Source organism: Eutrema salsugineum, unplaced genomic scaffold (assembly GCF_000478725.1).
Source record: "Eutrema salsugineum unplaced genomic scaffold, Eutsalg1_0 scaffold_14, whole genome shotgun sequence".
NCBI classification, from domain to species: Eukaryota; Viridiplantae; Streptophyta; class Magnoliopsida; order Brassicales; family Brassicaceae; genus Eutrema; species Eutrema salsugineum.
The window spans coordinates 2,656,681-2,674,914 of NW_006256877.1; the positions used below are offsets into that span (position 1 = coordinate 2,656,681).

General features: G+C 32.2%; 4 protein-coding genes across 5 annotated transcripts; 3 read left to right on the forward strand and 1 right to left on the reverse strand.

The window, feature by feature from the left end:
• The first annotated feature begins 3,856 nt into the window (after positions 1 to 3,856).
• On the forward strand, positions 3,857 to 6,468 carry LOC18022959 (probable E3 ubiquitin-protein ligase RHB1A). 2 transcript variants are annotated; one of them, XM_006405297.2, is made up of 5 exons: positions 3,857 to 3,938; positions 4,736 to 4,882; positions 5,090 to 5,519; positions 5,626 to 5,735; positions 5,870 to 6,467. In XM_006405297.2, the coding sequence occupies exons 2-5, from the start codon at positions 4,814 to 4,816 to the stop codon at positions 5,897 to 5,899; spliced, it is 639 nt and encodes a 212-aa protein (XP_006405360.1). In that variant the 5' UTR covers positions 3,857 to 3,938; positions 4,736 to 4,813; the 3' UTR covers positions 5,900 to 6,467. The 2 variants fall into 2 exon arrangements, with proteins under 2 accessions (XP_006405360.1, XP_024014354.1); XM_024158586.1 differs by having other exon boundaries at positions 3,872 to 3,949; positions 5,870 to 6,468.
• Positions 6,469 to 7,269: 801 nt separating this feature from the next.
• LOC18022960 (ubiquitin-conjugating enzyme E2 4) lies at positions 7,270 to 9,278 on the forward strand. Its single transcript, XM_006405299.2, has 6 exons — positions 7,270 to 7,492; positions 7,600 to 7,679; positions 7,901 to 8,015; positions 8,111 to 8,163; positions 8,280 to 8,408; positions 8,905 to 9,278. Exons 1-6 carry the CDS (start codon positions 7,449 to 7,451, stop codon positions 9,045 to 9,047), a joined length of 564 nt encoding a protein of 187 aa, XP_006405362.1. The 5' UTR covers positions 7,270 to 7,448; the 3' UTR covers positions 9,048 to 9,278.
• An 80-nt stretch (positions 9,279 to 9,358) lies between these two features.
• On the forward strand, positions 9,359 to 11,281 carry LOC18022961 (BTB/POZ domain-containing protein At5g41330). The gene is given in 3 exon segments (XM_024158869.1): positions 9,359 to 9,895; positions 9,898 to 10,774; positions 10,942 to 11,281. Coding segments are annotated over 2 exon segments (1,368 nt in total). The 5' UTR covers positions 9,359 to 9,378; the 3' UTR covers positions 10,749 to 10,774; positions 10,942 to 11,281.
• LOC18022962 lies at positions 10,658 to 12,457 on the reverse strand. Its single transcript, XM_006405301.2, has one exon. It carries the CDS (start codon positions 12,349 to 12,351, stop codon positions 10,972 to 10,974), a length of 1,380 nt encoding a protein of 459 aa, XP_006405364.1. The 5' UTR covers positions 12,352 to 12,457; the 3' UTR covers positions 10,658 to 10,971.
• Positions 12,458 to 18,234: the final 5,777 nt, after the last annotated feature.

Sequence of the window (18,234 nt, forward strand, 5' to 3'; positions counted from 1 at the left end):
TTCGCACTTCAGCTAGCTAGTATTCACACTTTAAATGTATTGTAGATTAATTTCGCAGGCTTACAAATTGGTTTATAAATATGGCATCAAAACATATGAAACTGATGTTCCCTAACTTACCTATGCAAATCCGTCAAGGCCAAAACCGTCTTACGTGCGGCGTGGAATACCGTTGTAGACTTGTAGTGAAGTCGTGAACTTTTTTTGACGTGAAGTCGTGAACGAAGAAAATGCCAAAATGGCTTAAGAGACGCCGGAAAAAAATCTCTACGAGGTATTTTATAAGGCTTAAAAGGTAACGGATCAGTCATGGCTATTATAATGGGCCCAATACCTTATGTAAAAACGGAATTTATATTCAACAAAATAAATATATATGTATTTCTAAAAATAAAAGTTGTCAAAAAGAAAAAAAAAAATTGGTCATTCAAATTATGAACTAGTAGACAATTTAAATCATAAACTTTTTGTTGATTTTATATTTAAATCACAAATTTCTGTTTACTGAACCAAAAACACGGCATTAAACACATAAAATAACTAAGTTAAAAAGTGCGTTGTCAATCACAGTTAAGTGATACAACATTGTTTTCTCTTTATTTCTTTAAATCTCAAATCAGGTGTTTAATAAGAAAAAATAAATGACTTCGTATTACTCAACCAAGAATTACAACAGTTTTTTAATCTCGTTTATTCATTTCGTTTATCGATTTAACTTCATGTCTAATTAATTTGGCTCAGTCAACATAAGTTTATGATTTAAATTTAAATTCAATAGAAATTGATAATTTTTTATTGTCCACTTGAAATAACAAAAAAATTGAAATTCCATGTATTTTTTTTACAGTTTTTTCCATTTCTAAATCATAAATGAAAGCAAGAGTAGGCTTCAAGCTTACAAAGCTTTATTGTGTAGAAAACTAAACTGAAAATGAGACACCTCATTGTGAGCTTCATTGTGCAAAAAAGAAAAGAAAGATAAAAGCTTTGGTTGTCACCAATAACAAGATATTTTTTATTAATATATCAATAAGATGAAGGAGGAGCTAGAGTTGCTTTGAGGCAACTTCAAAATTGTTTACATTCATCCTTATAACAACATTCAAACTTACTAGAAACCCCATAATATATGGGGTAATGTCATGGACTTGCATTGTTTTATTATGTTGGGTTTGTGTGTCTAATAAGAAACAATCTCATTTTTACGTGGGTTTGATCCGCATGCCACCTTTTTTCAGATAATTAAAACAAAAAGTATAGTTTTCTCGATCTCCTTTCAAACCATGTCCCTAATTGTGTTGATCCTGATTTGGACTATCATACATGTTTTCAGAAGAAGATAAACATGCTATAGTCGATCATATTTTAGAGGAAATTCTCTTTTTAGCGATGGACCATGATGGTAATCTCACGAGGCATATGAGAAGACTTTGGGTACTATATATCAACAAGCCTCTTTGCGTTTTGAAACACAAAAATAAAAAAATAAAAAATAGATACAATGTTTTCTTAGCACCACGTGAAAAGCACCAGAAGGGCTACTGAATTGGTATCATCATCATAAGTTCAGTATGGTTGGTTTTGTGGACAAGCCTAGCTAGAATATTTGGAGGAAGCTCTATCGACCAAAGCCGAATTGCTCATAACATATATTGACAATTCTTCTGCTTGTAGATGTAGCGAATTGCATTCCAATTTAACAAAATATCTGCTATGCTAAAAAAGGATGACAAAATTCATTTTAAGGAATGATGATTCAAAGGCTGATTTTGGCAAAGCCAAAGGGAGACTACATTAACATTTCTAATCTCTCAATAAGGAATGATGATTCAAAAGGCTCTTTGACAAAGGGTGACTACATTAAAAACAGTTTAATTTTTTAAAACTTGCAAACTTACTGATGCTGTAGAATAAAATTCATCAAAAACAATTTAATACTAGAATATTTTGGCATCACTTTTTTCTTTCTTTAAGTTGATATTTTGTCAATGTAACACCGAGCGAAAAAATATCATAGTTAAAGCGAGTTGGTAGGTCTTAATATACGTGGCAATGAAGACGATACAATCAATCGGTTTGAGTGTATGTTGACGTCTGTAGAAAAACACGAGAAATCCACGTTTTAAGTTGTCTTACACACAATGGGATATTTTTAGAAAAGAAATATATTCTACTTTATGCGCAAAAAAGATATTTCTACATTTATCTAAAATAAAGTTTATGTCAACAAGGAAATTATGTTTCTGTAACATCCATATAGAAACATAATCGTAGCATCCATATAAATAAAATTCATTGTAAGAAATATCAATTATCAAGGACTTCTATTGTTAACTATTTATAAGTGATGTTTTTAGTTTTTTTTTTGGTTATAAAATTAATGTTGTTTTAGGATTTCAATGCAAATTTATTTTGTTACCTTTTTAATTAAACTAATAGAAAATGAAATGTTAAACAAGAATTAATTCAATATTTTACTCTTTTCTTAGCTCATGTAAAATTCGTAAAATCATGAATATCCAATTTTTTTTTTTTGGGACTCCATCGAAACAGATTGCACATTAAATCAAATTTAATGGATATTTTGCTTAGCCTTAAATAGCATGTTTTCTTCAGTTTTTGTGATGAGTGTGGCCACTTCCAATTTTTTTTTTTGCTTTATCTTTTTTTTTTTGGGTGCAAATGTTATGCTTTAACTTATTCTGCCCAACTAAAACCTAAAAGACAAATCGTTTAACCCAATTTTCAATCAGTACTGATGTTAATTGTGTAAACTTTGTTCCTTTGTATTGGACAATCAAATGATGAAAGAGTATTACCACTGAATGACTATGGATAATATCAAAATTAGAACATTTTTCTACAGTGTTTTAAGACATGAATTTAATCAAAACTCCTTTTTTTATATCTATCTTTTTCTTTCTTTCTAAATGTTTTCTTTGACAAACAAAAAATGGATATAACGGAGTAGTCATTACAAACTTTAAGATTGAAACAACCAACAAAACACATAAAGAGTACCACAAGTCTCATCTTTTCACGAATCTCTTAGCACATTCATCTCCATATGCTGTTAATGCCTCTAACAATGTTATCATGTTAACTTTGCAATTATTATTTGTGAATATTCTGTATAAATTAAAAATTAACATAAATATTATCTCAAAAAAGTTATCATTACAAAGTTAACATAAATAATATTCAGATTTACTATATGTTAACATGTTATAATTATCAGATATTCTTATTATCACGTTATAATTATTGGATATTATTGTTAGCACGTTATGAATATCAGACATAATTGTTATCACGTTAACATATATAAAAGGTGTTATCATGTTAATTATGTTAATGAATCGTATATAATGTGTAATTATTATTAATATGTTAACATATTAATTGTTAGCATGTTAACAACATGATTTTGATAATGAATAATTATTTTTAATCAGATGAACAGTAATACCACTCATATAATGAACAATGTCACCGATTTATTTTGTTGAAAAGTCAGTTTCTAAATCAATGACGTTCTTTGTAATTATTTTAAACTGGAAAATGTGTTTTTTTAGGATAAATTTGTTTGCTCTTTCCTATTTTACTAAATTTTAAATTAACTTTCCTACATAGCTAATTTTTTAATGGTATTGAATCAATTAACTCAGAAATCATATTTAAAAATACATCCATCTTATATTATATATTTTCGTTGTAATGTCAATTATGACACTTACTGTATCGGTATGAGTAAACCAGTGATATTGACGACAAAAAAAAAAACCAGTGATATTAAACTAATTAGCTAATTAATTAATATTATAATCAGAGATGAGTCTTCTATTTTCTTAGGAAAGTCATTTGATAGAGCGCACGATAAACAGCAGCACAAAAGCGCAGAAGCAGAGGTGACGAAAAAGGTTTCTCCCGAGAAAAAGGTGCACGAAAAGTAAAATTTTCTCTTCGATTTTGATATTTTCAATTCCTCTTTCCTGATTCAATCTCCAGAGAATGATCGGTAATTATTTGGGGGTCTTTGATCTTGCTAGTGATCGCTGTTTAGGTTTTTTTTTTTTTCTCGAGCTGAATTCTGTGCGAAATTCTGTGGGTTTTGACTGTCTAGATCCGTTTTTCTCTTTGTGTTCATGCTAGATTCTGAGATTCTGATGTTTATTTTGGATAAGTTCTGGTTTAGGGTTTTACGGAGCTTGGGGATTGTGAACTTAGTAGCTAGCTCTCAACGAATCTCTTAGGTTTTTTCTTCTGTGTATTTTTTTGTTTTTGGGATTTATGCTTATGTTGGAGTTGAATTCGAATAGAAGTGCTTGTGGATTTTGGGTTTTAGTATATATTTTTTTGAAAATTCACTGTAGTTGTGTGTAGGTGGTGCTAAGTTGATTGAGAAATCGGCCTTCTTCTGATTTAGTAGATGCACATTAGGCTTTATCTCAACATCGATGTCCCTATGTTATCGGTTTGAGAAGAGGTGTTTGGTGTGTCAAAATTGATTAGTGAGAGTAAATTTAGACTGTTCTTAGCTGAAATTTTGGATTATATGTTTTTTGCTCTCTTGATGTGGTTTTATAAAGGTGTAAATCATGATAAAACTGTTCGGAATGTGCAGACAGCTGAAAGTGATTGAAAACGATAAAGCTTGTTTCAGTTTCTTGCAGATGATAAATGATTCATCTATACTGTATGTAATTTGTTTCTTGTTTCTTCACACTGCTTGTAGGTTAGCGTAATAGATGAAGAGTCTTCGTTTTTTGGAATTGTGATTAGCAGAAAAAAAAAAACAAAAGAAGAAGAAGAAATGGGAGGTTGCTGTTGTTGTTCTTCTTCACGAAGAGCTGATGTAGATAATGGACCTGCGTACTATTACGTTAGTGTGATGCTTCTTCAACTTCCCTTCTGACTTTTATTTGTGTGTTCTTGCAAAGATTAGTCTGCAATTCTATCAGTCTTGCTGTGCTTTGGAACACAAAAGGAGTTAAAATTCATAAATAGTTTCGAGACTCGTATGAGAATATGAGTGTTTAAAAGTGTTTTCCCATTGTTGATCCTCCTTTTTTTTAACTTGTATTTGCAGTACCCGAGGGCAACCGAAGAGCGTGTTCCTTTATCTTCGGCTCATAACAGGACATCCTCTGCAATCTCCTCTGGTGTTGTAGTCGTAGACACAAACTTGGAGACATCATCTCCTGATGCTTATATACCACCACCACCACCTATTCCTTTTGATGTGGCTATAGGGGTTCCTCAAACACCAGGAAACGGTGAAGAGACTACTTGTGTTGATATAAGAGAAGTTTCAGCAGAAACCGCTAATACCGAGTCTGCTCTAGAAACAGTTGATGGTATCACTCTCGGGGTTCCAACTACATGCTCATTTAAAGACACAGAAAGCAAAATCCAGACAGAGCTTAATCTTGAATCTACTGAAGATATAGATCCGAAGCTATCAAAAGACGTCTTTGTGCCAATAGAGGAAGAGGAGGATTGTCCCATATGTTTGGAAGGTATAAGTTTTTGCCTTTTCTTCATCTCTGAGATATAAACCTAACCGTACTTTATATGATGTGAATGACTTATTTATCTTGTTTTCTTTTTGTGTGTGTGATTCAGAATATGATAATGAGAATCCTAAACTTCTGGCCAAATGTGACCACCATTTTCACCTGGCATGCATTCTAGAATGGATGGAAAGAAGTGAAACCTGCCCGGTCTGCAACAAGGTATGTTTTGGACTCAGTGTTTGGTGTATAAATCGCTAGTAAACCGTAATGAGTAATCCAGTTCCTCTTGTTTATGGACCCAACATGTTCACTTTGGTTCCTGGGATGTGTCTAAGAATCCGTTTGTTTTGCAGGAAATGGTATTTGACTCTCCCCTCGACTAGTAACCTGCAAGTACCACAAGTTAGAAGGCTTGATTCGCTCTGAACCCGAACAAAGAAAACGGATAAAAGTAGAAGAAGAGAAAATGGTAACAATACACAATAGTCTCGTTCTTGGAATTCAGAAGTTGCATTTACACATCAGTGTTGATATACATATATGCTTGTACAGACGTTTGAAGTCGTCTACTAAAGAAGATTAAGATAAGAGTTTAGGGGTTTGTGCTTTAACATTCGCTTCTGTGAATAAACAGAAAAAAAAAAAAAAATGAAGTTCTTGTAGATTTTCTATTTTGATTTTGTTAATTCTTGTGTTTTTATAGGTTCTTTTAGAAGTGTTTTAGCTGGGGTTTAATTTGGGTTTGATTCTGTTTTTTATTTGTTCGGTTTTAAGAAAAACAGTAATCAAACTGAAATTGAGTATGTTATGGATTGGGTTATTACGGTTCGGGTTTAGTTTAGTGTAGTGTTTACTTTCTTCCTTTTATTGTTTTTGTCAGATGTAAAATGAAAATGTTTCTAGTGCACATCATGTTTTTTTAGTCTAATTTTATCACAGTTTGTTTACATTTTCTTAGTTAGTCAAATTAATGAGAATATAGTACATGATATTGTTACGTGTAAACGTGCTACTATAAAAACTTTTTGTATGAAGCATTGTTGTTATAAATGATGGTGAGTAGTTGCTAATTTCAAAGAACCGTAGGAAATTTGTAACTGTTGTTAGTATATTGAACAAAAATAGACTTAAAATTTGTTTTTTTTTTTATTTGGTGTTTTCTGTTAATTAATTTCAAAATATTATAAATGTGATCATTGGCCAAACCTTTTTTGTCCTTACACCTTGGACGTGTCCTAAAGCTTCTAGTTTAGGTTCGATTGTGTCACCTCTTCTTCAATTTAATTTGGCAAAGACAAAACCTCCTAAATAATATTTCCTTTCATATGAATCTAATTAATAAAAAATAAAAACAGTTTAACAAAAATAATTGGAATATTCAAAATTTATAAACAAATCCGACTGTCGGTTCAAAATTTACACTTCTCTGCTCATATCGTACCATTTTTTAAACGTTGTAAGTTGTTTTAACTATGAAATGATATAGTTACACTTTGATTATAATGTTTTTTTTTATACAACCATTTCTTCTATTTAAAAATAACACATGAATTGAACAAAAAAGAAAGTTTAAACATTTCATGAATACTGTTAATTCAGAATTTCAAAGTATCTTTTTTAATAGTTGTTTACTTTGAGAGAAAGTAACTTGAAAAGCACAAAATTATTACTGAAACTGATTCGCAAAATTTACTGACAGAAGAATGGTTCCATCTAAACTATATATACATATAATAAACAGATACGGTCTTCCCTTCTTCATCATCGGTGTACGTGAAAAAAAAATAATTATAAAAGAATATAGAAAATCCTTCCTTTTCAGTTTCTCTTTCACACATTTTTCTTCATTTCCACTCGAATCCGAAAGAACCAGAAAAAAAAAACCCAGAAAAGAAGAAAATCAGAGAAATTAAGCGAACCCAGAAAAAAAAGATGTCTTCCCCAAGCAAACGCCGAGAAATGGATATGATGAAGCTGTAAGACTAGTTTTTCTCTTTTGATTCTGATGTTTCTGAATGTCGGTTTCGAAAAAAAAAGTTAATTTTTTTGATTTGTTTCGTCGATTGATTTGATCTTGTTACAGGATGATGAGCGATTATAAAGTGGAGACGATCAACGATGGCATGCAAGAGTTCTTTGTTGAATTCAATGGACCCAAAGACAGTAAGATTCATCAATTTGATTTTCCGTCGCTAAATCCCCAATTTTGTTAATTTTTCATCTTTAATCAAACACTGGTTCTTCTGCGTTCTGATTCCGATTCTGACTCTGCTGCTTATGATTGATGATAGGGTTTTTGCAGTTATATATGATTTCTGAGATTTTGTTCATATTCTGGAAAGTTTTTGTCTTTTTGTTGCTCTTATTTGTTGGGGCTTTGATAGGTCTGTATCAAGGAGGTGTGTGGAAGATAAGAGTTGAGCTTCCAGATGCTTATCCTTACAAATCTCCATCTGTTGGTTTCATTACTAAGATTTATCACCCAAATGTTGATGAACTGTGAGTTTAGTTTCATCACTAGATGTTTCGGACAAAAAAAATTTATGTTCTTGAGAACCTTCTGTGTCTTTATCTTTGGTCTCTTTGTCACGCAGGTCGGGTTCTGTTTGTTTAGATGTGATCAATCAGACTTGGAGTCCAATGTTTGGTAAGGGCTAAACCAAAATGTTGTTGGTTTCTGTTTGAATCAAATGATTGTTTTTGTTTTGAGGAAATATTTGGTTTAGTTCTAATGTTTTGGATTTAATTTGTTTTTTTTTTCAGACCTTGTGAATGTGTTTGAGACATTTCTTCCTCAGCTTCTTCTGTATCCAAACCCATCAGATCCATTGAATGGAGAAGCTGCTGCACTGATGATGCGTGATCGTCCTGCGTATGAACAGCGAGTTAAAGGTAATTTAATCAGACTCCATTGTTAAGAGATTAGTCGAAATTATGAGAAACTGTTAGGTCTTTCCGATCATTTGAGATGCAGATATATAAAGATTTTAGCACACTGAGAATTGTTAGTATCATGGAATTGTTCTTAACGTTTTGCGTTCTTAGATTACCATTCTTAAGCTAAATATTATTCGAAATCATTCGTGTTTCTTTGTTCTAATCGATTATACCTTTTGCTTAGTTAATGTGAGAATTGAAAATTCGAAGTCTTGCAGCTTATGTAAAGATCTGCTAGTAATTATACACTTCAAAAACCCGATCTTGATTCGTACGTTAAAAAGCTCATGATGAAGATAAAGTTTCTGATCACTTTAGGATCGTTTTTTAAAGGCTTAACCATAGGTTTAAGTGTATGCACGGTCTTGATAATGTCGTTGATTAGGCGACATTTTAAGGAAGTTTGATGGGTCATTTTTGCGCGTGTGATGTTTTGGTTTGTGGTTTTCAGAATACTGTGAGAAGTATGCAAAACCAGGGGAAGGTTCAGAAGATAAGTCCAGCGATGAAGAACTAAGTGAAGAGGAATTTGGTTCTGATGACGATGAAGATGATGATGATGATGTTGCAATTGCAGGCAAACCAGATCCTTGAACCGGGATTTGGTAGGGGACGACTTGTTTTATGTATATGATCGATCATGAATATTTTATTTATGCTTATAAGTTACTGAACTGTGAAATCTCCCGTTGTGTTTGTTTACCTGTTTTTAAATTTACCGGTCCGGACGTTTGTGTACATTATTAAGACCGAACCGAATTGTTAGTCTTTTCCGATTTCAAATAAATTGGTCATACCGGTTTAGACCGTTTATTGGTTCGATAATCTTATCTTGACCGTTGACCTTTCTGAAGATTTGAGCTTACTAAAAGAGTTTTATCTTTTCCTCTGCATCAAGAAACCGAAGGTTTAGTGATTTGCTCCGATGAATTTCCCGATCATCTCTCCTGAATCGAACGTTGTCTCCGTCAATGTTGGAGGCCGAATCTTCCAGACGACGAAACAAACGTTGACCTTGGCCGGAACCGATTCTCTTTTCTCTCGACTCGTCACTGAGTCTTCTACTCGATTCGTCGATCGAGATCCCGATTTGTTCTCCGTCCTTCTCTACATCCTCCGTACCGGAAACCTACCTGCGAGATCGCGCGCTTTCGATGTTCGAGATCTGATCGAGGAGTCTAGATACTACGGGATCGAGTCTTTCCTGATCGATTCCCTCTCGAATTCGTCGCAGTTCGAGGCCTTCGATCTCCGTAAATCCCGAATTCTTCCGTTGAACGGTAGAGATTCTCCGTCGACGATCGCACCGACGGCGAACGGTGGAGGCCTCCACGTGGCGCACGGGAGCAAAATCACTTCGTTCGATTGGTCGCTGAGGCGGAAATCGACGGTGTTGACGAATTTCTCCGCCGTGGATTCCCTCCTCGAGATATCGCCGGGAGTGTAGCTGCCGGAGCCACCGATTTCCCAGGTTTGCAAATCATCGATCTCGATAACGGCGGATTCGTCCGTACGACTCTGAACTGGGAAAATGTGACTAGCTCCACGGTTCAAGCCATAGGTTCTTCCTCTGAGTTTCTGTTCACTAGCTTTGAATCTAGCAGAAGGAACTCGAATTCGATTATGGTGTATGATCTCTCTACCTTGTTGCCTGTGTCAGAGATCGATCATTGCGAGATCTATGGTGCTGATATTGATTCTGCGATTCCATCGACTAAGTTGAGATGGATTCAGAGTTGTAATCTGTTGATGGTTTCTGGTTCTCATAGTAGTCCGTCTGGTGTGAGTGGTCATGTACGGTTTTGGGATGTAAGGTCCAAGAATATGGTCTGGGAGATTAAGGAGACACAAGATTGTTTCTCTGATGTGACTGTCTCGGATAACCTCTCGACGGTTTTCAAGGTCGGTGTGACTTCAGGGGAGGTTTTCTACACCGATTTGAGGAGTCTAGGATCTAAGGATCCATGGATTTGTCTTGGAGAAGAGAAGAAGAGAAGCTTGAATGAGAGACGAGGAGTTGGGTGTAAGATAGAGAGCTATGGTAATCATGTGTTTTGTAGTAAAGGAAGTGGGATCGAGCTTTGGTCTGAAGTGATCACGGGTTTGGTAGGGAACGCAAGCCGGGATGTATTGGAAGAGAGGGTTTTTAGGAAGAATTCGTTCGCGAAATTGGCGGATTCAGGAGAAAACAAGATAACCGGATTGGCGTTTGGAGGGAACAGAATGTTTGTGATTCGAAAGGATCAACAGTGTATCGAGGTTTGGCAAAGTCCTAGTCGTGGAGTATCGATTTAATGAGCCAGTTTCAAGCTTTGTTAGAGGTGATCACGAGTTAGATCAATTCGAATCTAACCAAAAACTAGTTACCGACTTACGTTTTCTTAAAGAAGCATGAATATGTGAATGATATTTGCTTATCTAGTAACAAGACCTTTACCAGAGTTACTCATATCTCAAATCTTAACCTTAGTAAATCCATACCCTGCAGAGAGAAGCACATGACTCTGGAACAGGCATTTTATCTACCAGAGCTAGTTCTGTGATCTGAGAAGCCGTTATTACTGTCTCCGACTTCGGATTCGGGAAACCTGCCACCGGAAAAACTTATGGCTTCACCGGCCATTCTCAGACCTCCGAACATATTGTTATTGTCTCTCTGCTGTGAAGAAGTTGCAGGATTCACTTGTGTCGGAAAATTATAACTGCTACCGATTAGATTAGGCTGGAAAGCAGCTGGAAAACCAGAGAAGTAACCGTTGTTGTGTAACAGAGAATTCCCAAATCCTTGTCCTCCCGTGAATCCTGTCTGAAGATCAGAAAGATCATGGATCGGATTAACTGGTGGTTGTCTCAGCTGAAAGTTGTTGTCACTTGCAAAAGACGTAGTCCCTTGACTTGAAGAAGGAAAGAACGAGTTCAACGATGAAGAACCCACTGGAAAACTCTGCAACGATGGCGATGGAGACAGCTTTTGCGCCGAGGGTGTCACAAAGTTATCACCTTTCTTCTGCGTTTCGGATCCTGTCATAGATGATCTGTTTTTGATGGTGTTAGCATCTCTCGTCTTCTTTTGTTTCTGACTCAACTGTGGAGCTTGTATGGCCAAAACAACGCTCTTCGGATTCGTCACTGTCGCATTCTTCTCATTCACCATCTCGGTTTGTGCAACAATCCCTCTTTGAACTTGTTCTTGTTGCTGATAGTAGTTTCCGTCTAAACTACCTTGACCGCTCTTGAGAAACATTTCCAACGGTCCAGCATTATAATCAAGTTCTTGAACTTGACTTCCACCGTTCTGCGCAATCTCTGAACTCTCTACTATAGGTTTGTTCATCGCTTGACATAACTCTTCCGGTTTGCTCTGTTTTTCACTCTCCTTCTTCTTCGGCCCCCTCTTCTTCACCGATCTCTGCGCTGCTACAGAAGCAACCGCTCTCTTCTTTGGAGGCGGCCGGGACATAACATTTTGATCAGATGATCCATGCAATTCGGTCTTCATCCAATCCATTAAGCTCTCTCTAGAAGCCGTGAGATCATCGAGCAACGTCTTCATGAACATTCCAATATCATCTTCCTTCTCCAATACCGTTTCCTCTTTCTTCTTAGTATCCTCTGCACAAACAGTCTTTGGTTTCCTTCTCCTTACTTGCTTAGCTTTCTCAGGTTTACTCTCATCTTTCTTGCGGGTCATCCTCTTCCGGGTTTTCACAGGTTGTTTTTGTTCAGGTTTCGTCACAGTTTTTGCTCCACTATCGATCTGATTCGAATCAAGGACAAGGTTTGGGTTATGAATAAGTGGGTCCTGGGTCGAGGTCGAATCTGGATCATCGCTTGAAGAATCATCAAAGTTGTTCTCTTGCCTTCTGAAATCCCATTTCTCTCTAAACCTTGGGCTCATCTCCCATTCTTAAGAGATTCAAGTTTGTTTTTTTTTTCACTCTGATCTTAAAGATTTCAACTCCCGTTACGCTTTTTCAGATTTCTGCAAGAAAAAAACAAAGATCTTTCAGATTGCTGCATGAAAAACGAGATCATATATACTTAGAGAGAGACATGAGTAAACTTAGAGAGAGACGATTAAACTGCATGAAGACTATATACAAACAGAGAGAGAGGCGAGATTAAGCTTCATGAAATCAAGATGAACACAAGCAATAATGTTCCAAAGCAGAATTTTGTCGTCTTTGCAAACATCTACTGTATGGATTCCTAAACTCTGACTAAAAGTGCGAGTTTGTGACTATCTCCACATAATTTGAAATCAAACTACTGTAAGCTATATTTTCAAGAACTAAGAAGTATATTCATAGATGGCAAGATCACCAGGCTAGCTCTTAATTCCCGAGATTAGTTTTGGTTTCGATTCGAGATATCATGAAAAAGTATAGACATATATCTAAGAATAAGATGCCAAGAAATATAATTTTTGGTTGAAGTGCCAAGATACATATACACATGTGAATTTAAGTTTTTACCGGAGAGAAGGATTTTTCAGGCCAAAATCCTAACCATCTTCACCGTTCTGTCTCTATTTCCTCTATCACTACACTAGGTATATACACTATTTCAGATATATATGTCTCTGTATTTATGTTTTCGGTTTCGCAGTTGAAAAGGAAAGATATTATGTTTTTGTCTGAGAGAAAATATTTCCCATAAGAAGATGTATATATTGGATTTGGTTCTTTAACTTCTAAGATAATAATCTTATATATAAAAGACAATCAACTCTCTCCAGCTGAATGACACATCAGCACTAGAGAGAGTGACACTTGTCCCAATAAATTATTTCTACAAGATTTCATTTAATTTTCATTATATTAAAAATATTAAATCATCAGAAAAATATAAACTAAACTATTTTAAATTTAAATAAAACATTACAATGTATAAAGCAAAAATAATTTGAGATTTTAGTTTTGTCTACTCTTTTTTCTATGTAATTTATTCATATTTTTAATTAACAAAGATAATTTATTCATTAAAAAGTAAAGAAAAAATATAAATAATAAAACCAAAAATGAGAATAATAGATTAAGAAAATTTTAAACAACTGAAGAACAAGTTTTTAATAGAAAACCAAAAAACACAAAAAAAAATATTCATTAAACAATATAAAAAAAATTATCAAAAAAAGAAAAACTGACAAAATAGAAAAGAAAAAGAATATGATAACAAATAAATCGAATCAATGAAATATGTGAAAACAAAACATGAATATGGTAAACTGCAGAAAGTAAAAATGATCGAAAAAACAAGTTATGAAATCAAAAATAAAAAGATAGGTTAAGAATTTCAAACAACCGAATAACAAGTTTTGAGATTGCTAGATTGAGATTTCAAAATGATTACTAGATTGAGATTTCAATGAAAAAAAGTTTAAACATAATAGATAGAAAAGATATTAGGGTCATAAAAAATATTAAAGAAATCATAAAATAAAATTTGATAGTTGAACTAAAAAATTAAAAACATACGTAAAACAATATTCGTGCATAGCACGGGTTCTCTCCTAGTTATTATAATTTTCCATGTGAGTTTTTATCTTATTTTTACCCGTTTTTCTATAATTAAGATTTCAGATTTTCAATTTTTTTAATTCGCACCCATATAATAAAACAGTACTTTGGGATTCACTTTCGGAATATAATTTCACTTGGCTGATCCAGTTAAAACTTAGAAATGACATACAACATGGAGAGTAAATTGAGTTTTCACCATGATTTTTAAAAATATAGATTGGTCAATATAAAACACACTAAGACATGCTTTGATGAGTAAATATTAATTGAAAATTATTTGTTACGTAACTTGTCAACGCCTTTGCAACATTTACAGTATTTATTTTTACTTAATTTTAATATGATAGTCAGTATTATCATTTAGTCTAAGCCAGTTAGGAAAATTAATAATGATGCTACTTAATTTGTGTTCCTTTTTCATAATTTCTTACCCTTTATTTCTGAAAATGCCAATAAGTAAAAAAATCTCCTCCGATGCCTTTTCATGTTGAACCATTTGCCTCTAATTTCATTCACATTTATGGGTGTGAGAACTAATAGAGTAACAAGAAGATTTCCATTATTTCTTCAGCTTCCTTGTATTCCCTAAGAAAAAAAAAACCATTCATAAGTGTAATTTTATTCTAAAAGGTATACCGAATCATAATTTATATTTGTTATATTATTCCACAACTTTCAGAATTATCTTATTATTATTATTATTTTGGTCGAATTTTTCTTTTAAACAAAAAAATACCAAAAGAATATTCAACATGTGATATACCAAAAGATGGACCAGTAGCCTTGTGAATTGACGCCAAGCGATTGCATCTTTACGAAGTCGAGGATGGAGGCTTTGGAGGCACTGAAGAAGATCCATGCTGATGATCTTGAGGTGGGGAAACCAAAATCCTTGACTAAGACAAATTAAGTCTTTTGTTTCATCTTCCTTTTCTGAAATGTGTAAAAACATTATCCTTGCGTTACCAAAGCGTTACAAAATATAAACTCTTTTACCGTATCTTCCCTTATGTTTTGATTGCTGACAAAATGAGAACAAGTTAGGTGAATTGTGTATTTTCCAAGTTGTTATCTGTTTGTTGTTTCAGGAGGTTTCCCACAAAAATATTAAAGCAAGATGACATGTTCAAAGCTTGGGAGAGATGAATTAAGCAAAAAGATTTACCTTTGATGTTTGTGATTTCAGTTTGTACCAACAAGTTGCATTTGGTTGATTTGTCTATATGGGAACAATGTTTGGTACTGTGAAAGACTTATGTATGGAGAGATGTTTCAAGACAGTATTCTTTAGACAAGAGGTTCATCACTTTCTCACCAAATCCTCTTGTTGTTTACAATCTTGTTCGGGTATATTTATACTCAATTTCAAGAGTTTTTTAGAATTAATTACAAGTTATTTTTTGTTTTTCAGTATCTTAATTTGGGGTTGGTTATGTCATGTGATTAGGTTGCAAGAGATAGGGGACTAGTTCCTGATGAAGGGTTACCTTGCAGCTAGATAGTTTACAAGGCTTGGTCCTAATCATTCTAAGTATCCTTTATTTACTAAAGCACAAGTCACCTGGCCAATCAAAATCTGCCACATAAATTATGTTTCAATTCATAAGAAAATAGCACAATAATAAATTACAAATAGACAACAAAACAAATTATAAATTTTAAACATAAAAAGAAATCTCAAACTTCCCCACTCATCCACTATATCTGCAGTTTCAAAATATATATACAAAAAAACTGCAGCAGTTTTTTCAGTCATATACTACACAATGTTCAACTAAAAATAAAACCACCCGAACATCATTTTTGTTTCTCGCATCTTAGTCTAACCATCTAATTATGTTTCTCTTTTACAGGTGGGATGACTCAACTGTTATGGATGTGGATTAGAAGACTATTCTCCTTGCTGATGTATCTAAGATAACAAGCAAAATATCAAGACCATGACTACCAGCAAGGTTCATTCATCTCTCTTATATCTCAGTGATTTGTTCTATTTTTAGCTTTAAATTGCTTTTTGTGTTAAGAATTTTGTAATATAAGTGTTTTAATAAAATTAAATCAGCATAAATAGAGAGAAAGATGTTTCATGTAAAGAAAATAACCCAGAATGTTTTTAAAGAATTCAGCAAATATTAATGACTAATATTTTATATTTATTTTTTCATATTTTATTAAAAAATGCATTTTTTCCGTACAAAGTACGGGTTCTAATACTAGTATATTTATACATGATGAGTCCCACTATTTTTTTTCTTCTTATTTTAAAATTTTCTATTATAATACTATTTTTTAAATTATTTTTCTTTTTTGAAATAAATACTAAATTTAAAATTTTATATTGTTGTGTTAATACATATTAAAATCTAAATTGACGATGACACATGACGCTATACTTAGTTTTTGGATTAAAATTTTGTTAAATTATCCACAAAATTAAGTTTTATAATTTGAACTTAAGAAATTTGAAATTTATCTATATTTCTTATAAACAGGATAAACAATATTTTTTATATTTCTAAATAAAAAAAACGATCTTATAAATTATAGATTTTTATTTATATATATTTTTTGTAGTAAAAAAACATCTTATTTTTTTCAAAATAAATACTAAAAATTAAATTTTATATTATTTAATTGACACATGTCACAACCTAAATTGGCTATAACAGATGACACAATTTAATGAGTTATAATTTTGGTTATGTGTCATAATTACGTTAAGAAATTCTAAATAAAATCACACTTGAGATAGTACATAAACATGTTTATGTTAGAAACTTAAGTCGAATAATATATTACTTTATTACAAGGTGCTTAAGATTAATAAAAATTGAGATTTATTATTATTGAAATAAATATTATTTAGGACAACGATATTCGCAAAAACACTGTTTTTGTCCTTTTAAAGGCCCACCAGGTGCGACGATACATCCAAATTTCACGAACGATTGTGAATACATCTTCAAACATGAAGCCTTACACTCCTTTTCAATACAACGGTCAGAGTGTGGGATATCAAAACACCTATTTTGAAGTGAAGATTCCACTCCTATGAAAATAAATGTTTGAAACATAAAATTTTAGTTTGTGTATTTAAATTAGATAAAAATGGTACTATAATTTTTATCGTGAAGATGTTTATTTTAAAAATAAAATATAAGATTATAATTAAAATAATTAACATATAATAATAATAATTTAAATGCATCATAGGAATTCCATAAAAAAACTATATAACACCAATATTTTATAATAATAAACTGTAATTTGAAACAATAATCTATGCTATATGAAAAAAATACTTTTTGGACATACAAAATTTAACATAAATTTTAATTTTTTTAGTTTGTTGTCAATCAATAATAAAGATTTTTTTTTTTGTTTTAAGATGCTAAATGTTACCAACTTTTTTAAAATACACAATAATCATAAACACAAAAATTACCACATTGATATTATTCAAATAATATAATATAATTTACCTATCGAAATAAGCAAACAAATCATGATAAGAGCGACTACGACACCTTTTACACTCTTGAACATTTCTTTGTTTTTCTTTTACCTATTTGTTATGTCTAAACGGAATCTTAATGTTATATAGAAAGATTTTTTTTTATATTTCTGAATTAAAAAGAAATAAATAAGGTTATCCGTAAAAAATGCATATTAAACACTAAAAAATGAGAAAAAATCGGAAATCTATGATTTAGAATTTTTTATATTTTTGCGCTTTTAGTACCAAAATTCTATCAGCCATATAAATATATTTTTCAGCTTTAGTTGGTTTTTGATATCTTAAACAACACTATAATAAAACACTATTAATAGCAATTGCATCAGAGTCTAATCACCAACCCAAAATCTATCGTTGAATCGAAGTATCATCTATACTATTAAAAGAGAACGGTATTTTGTGTCCAAACAGGTTTTAATTAGTTTTCTACTATTCTGTTTTTGGATAACTCTTATTTATGTTACCAAACAAGTTAATTTAATGTAATATTAATAAAATAATATATTTTGAATTTATATTTTAAAATAAATTCAAAAATTTAAATTTGAATTTAGAATTGTTATAGATTTCATTAAATTTAGGTTATATTATTTATCAAAAATTATAAAATAAGTTATTATTATCTTTTTACAAAAATAATAAATCTGATATCAATTAAGATTTAATTTATATATTCAAATTTAAGTAATGTTTCAATGACAAAGATAAAAGTAATATATTACTGTATATTTTTATTAAATAA